General features: G+C 34.3%; 1 protein-coding gene across 1 annotated transcript; it reads right to left on the bottom strand.

Annotated features, from left to right (window-relative positions):
- Nucleotides 1-931: 931 nt before the first annotated feature.
- On the bottom strand, nucleotides 932-2,182 carry LOC117121285 (transmembrane 6 superfamily member 1-like; the record flags this gene model as incomplete). Its single annotated transcript, XM_033266422.1, has 3 exons — nucleotides 1,982-2,182; nucleotides 1,403-1,504; nucleotides 932-1,049 (listed from the first exon to the last, which is right to left on the bottom strand). Coding segments are annotated over exons 1-3 (382 nt in total), but the record flags the coding sequence as incomplete, so codon positions are not given.
- Nucleotides 2,183-2,234: the final 52 nt, after the last annotated feature.

Genomic DNA, 2,234 nt, shown 5'->3' on the forward strand with positions numbered 1-2,234 from the left:
GTTCACAGAAGGTCTTACCACTTACCAGCAAATAACATCACGGCATAATGCTCTGTAAATTTTACAGAAAATTGCTATACTGTGGTCTGATCACTTAGTTGGTGATAATTGGTTATAATTGAACTGTATGCTAATAACTTGGCTGACTCCATGAAATTATAATCATTGAGGCATATAAAGATACTATAAATCCATACTTGACATGACTACAATTTCACTAATACCAGTACATGTCTTAGTAATAAAAAAAACAAGGTTCAGGTTACTGATATGATTCTTCAAATTTTCAATTTTGCTGATGTCTTTGTTATGATAATATGTCTTACAGGCGTGGTTACAGTAATTTAGCTCTGTTTAGAAGACCATTTTATTTAATTGAATTTTTATTTTTACCAGTAATTTATGTTATATTTGTATGTATTAGTTTGTATTTATTTTTAATTTTTTCATCTTGTGCATGTCTATATAAATATCATTATGAATTATTGTTAAACTTCAATTTCATATTTTATGCAAATTGCAATAGAGATGATTGTATTCGTATAGCTGCTGCATCCATGTGGAAGCAAATTATAAATCAAGTATTCCAGAAAGAGTTATCTCCTACAATGCCAAAAGCTACAGTTATGTTCAGCCAGTCGTATATAATGTCGGGCGTATGTTAATCGAAAGTGTAACTACTGAGATGTTCAGACTGGGCAACTAACGTATCATTAATTCTTTTATTTTTGTGTCAGTTTTACGTTATGACATAGCACTTATTATCGGAAACAAGCCAATAATAATAATACTCAAAAAGTAGCTATCTGTGGTGTTGAAGAATGAATGTAACAAATAATAATAATAAAAATAATAATAATAATAATAATAATAATAATAATAATAATAAAGAATGAATGTACCAAATAATAATAATAATAATAATAATAACTAAAATTAAAATTGGATAATCTTACCTGTAACTTAGGATAGATAACTGGATCCAGAAGATAAGGTTCATAAAATTTTACATATGCTTGTGCAAATGGGATTGGACTGTTCAATGCAGCCTGCAAAAGAATAAGGGTGGAAAAAATGACATTGCTTCTGAAACATCCAGGAATTTGAGGTAAGTCTATGAAACAACAAGTCTGCCTGGTAAAGTAAACACTATAGTTTAAATTTCTTCTAACGTGGGCTGGGCCCTGGCTCAGCCATCAGAGAGGTGCAGCAGAATTTACTAATTAGCAAAATTTTCTAAGCTACAGTCAGTTGGCCTAAGATTGCCAATTTAGAGCATTTGGAGGAGTCAATTGAGGTGGAAATGGTGAAAGTTTAATGGAAGGGAGTATGTTTGCCATTGGAATACATAAGAAGCAAATAATCTAAGAAAATAAATGAAGGAATGAATGGGTTGCCTTACTAGCATCCTGATGAAAGAGAAGACACATGAGATCAGTAAGTATATCACCATCATTAGATCAAATGGTCTTTGGAAAATACTCTTCTTCTGGGCTTTGATTTTCTGAGAAAAAGAAAAAACAACATTCAATAAACAGTATTAGATTGCTCATTTAAATAGATCGAATTAAAAATCACAAATCACTACAACTTCAAATAGTTAATTATAAATCTATTTATAATAATACAGTAATGTTGGTTTTATAAGGCAGTTGTATTGACATGTCCCATGCCCAGTATTTTCCCACTATTACAATATGGCCTACTACATACTCTACTCCATGGTAGCACCAGAAGGCAGTGGGAGAAGGGGGAGGGCTGTGGGGATTGTAGCTTCACATGCATAGCCCCCTGCATCAGGGCCTCCAGCCACTCTGTTGGGGCAGATCACAAGTTCAATGTAGAGATAAACAGCATGAATAAAGTGCATTGCTTCCCCACCCTGCCCCCATTCCACAATCAAGAAAGTAGCCAGAGTTGGAATTGACAGACCTAATTACTGTCTGTCCACACACCATATTTGTGACATCTGTCTTCTTACCTCTTCCTCTGGAACATCAACAGGTTCTCTGCTTCTTAGAAACCGGAATGCACCAAGCAGTGGGAAGATGATGTACGGCATATTGAGGAAGTACGAGGCTTTGACGTTGCCACCAAACTTGCCAGCAATATTCCCAGGTAAGAAAACGATGATGCTGTTCATGACAGACCCAGCCCAGTAGAGGCCTACATCACGATACCCCTGACTAGGAATTGTAATAGATATTTATAAGAGTATATATATATACAGTATA

This window comes from Anneissia japonica, unplaced genomic scaffold (assembly GCF_011630105.1).
Source record: "Anneissia japonica isolate Jap-2015-1 unplaced genomic scaffold, ASM1163010v1 scaffold241265_len2234_cov105, whole genome shotgun sequence".
Taxonomy (NCBI): domain Eukaryota; kingdom Metazoa; phylum Echinodermata; class Crinoidea; order Comatulida; family Comatulidae; genus Anneissia; species Anneissia japonica.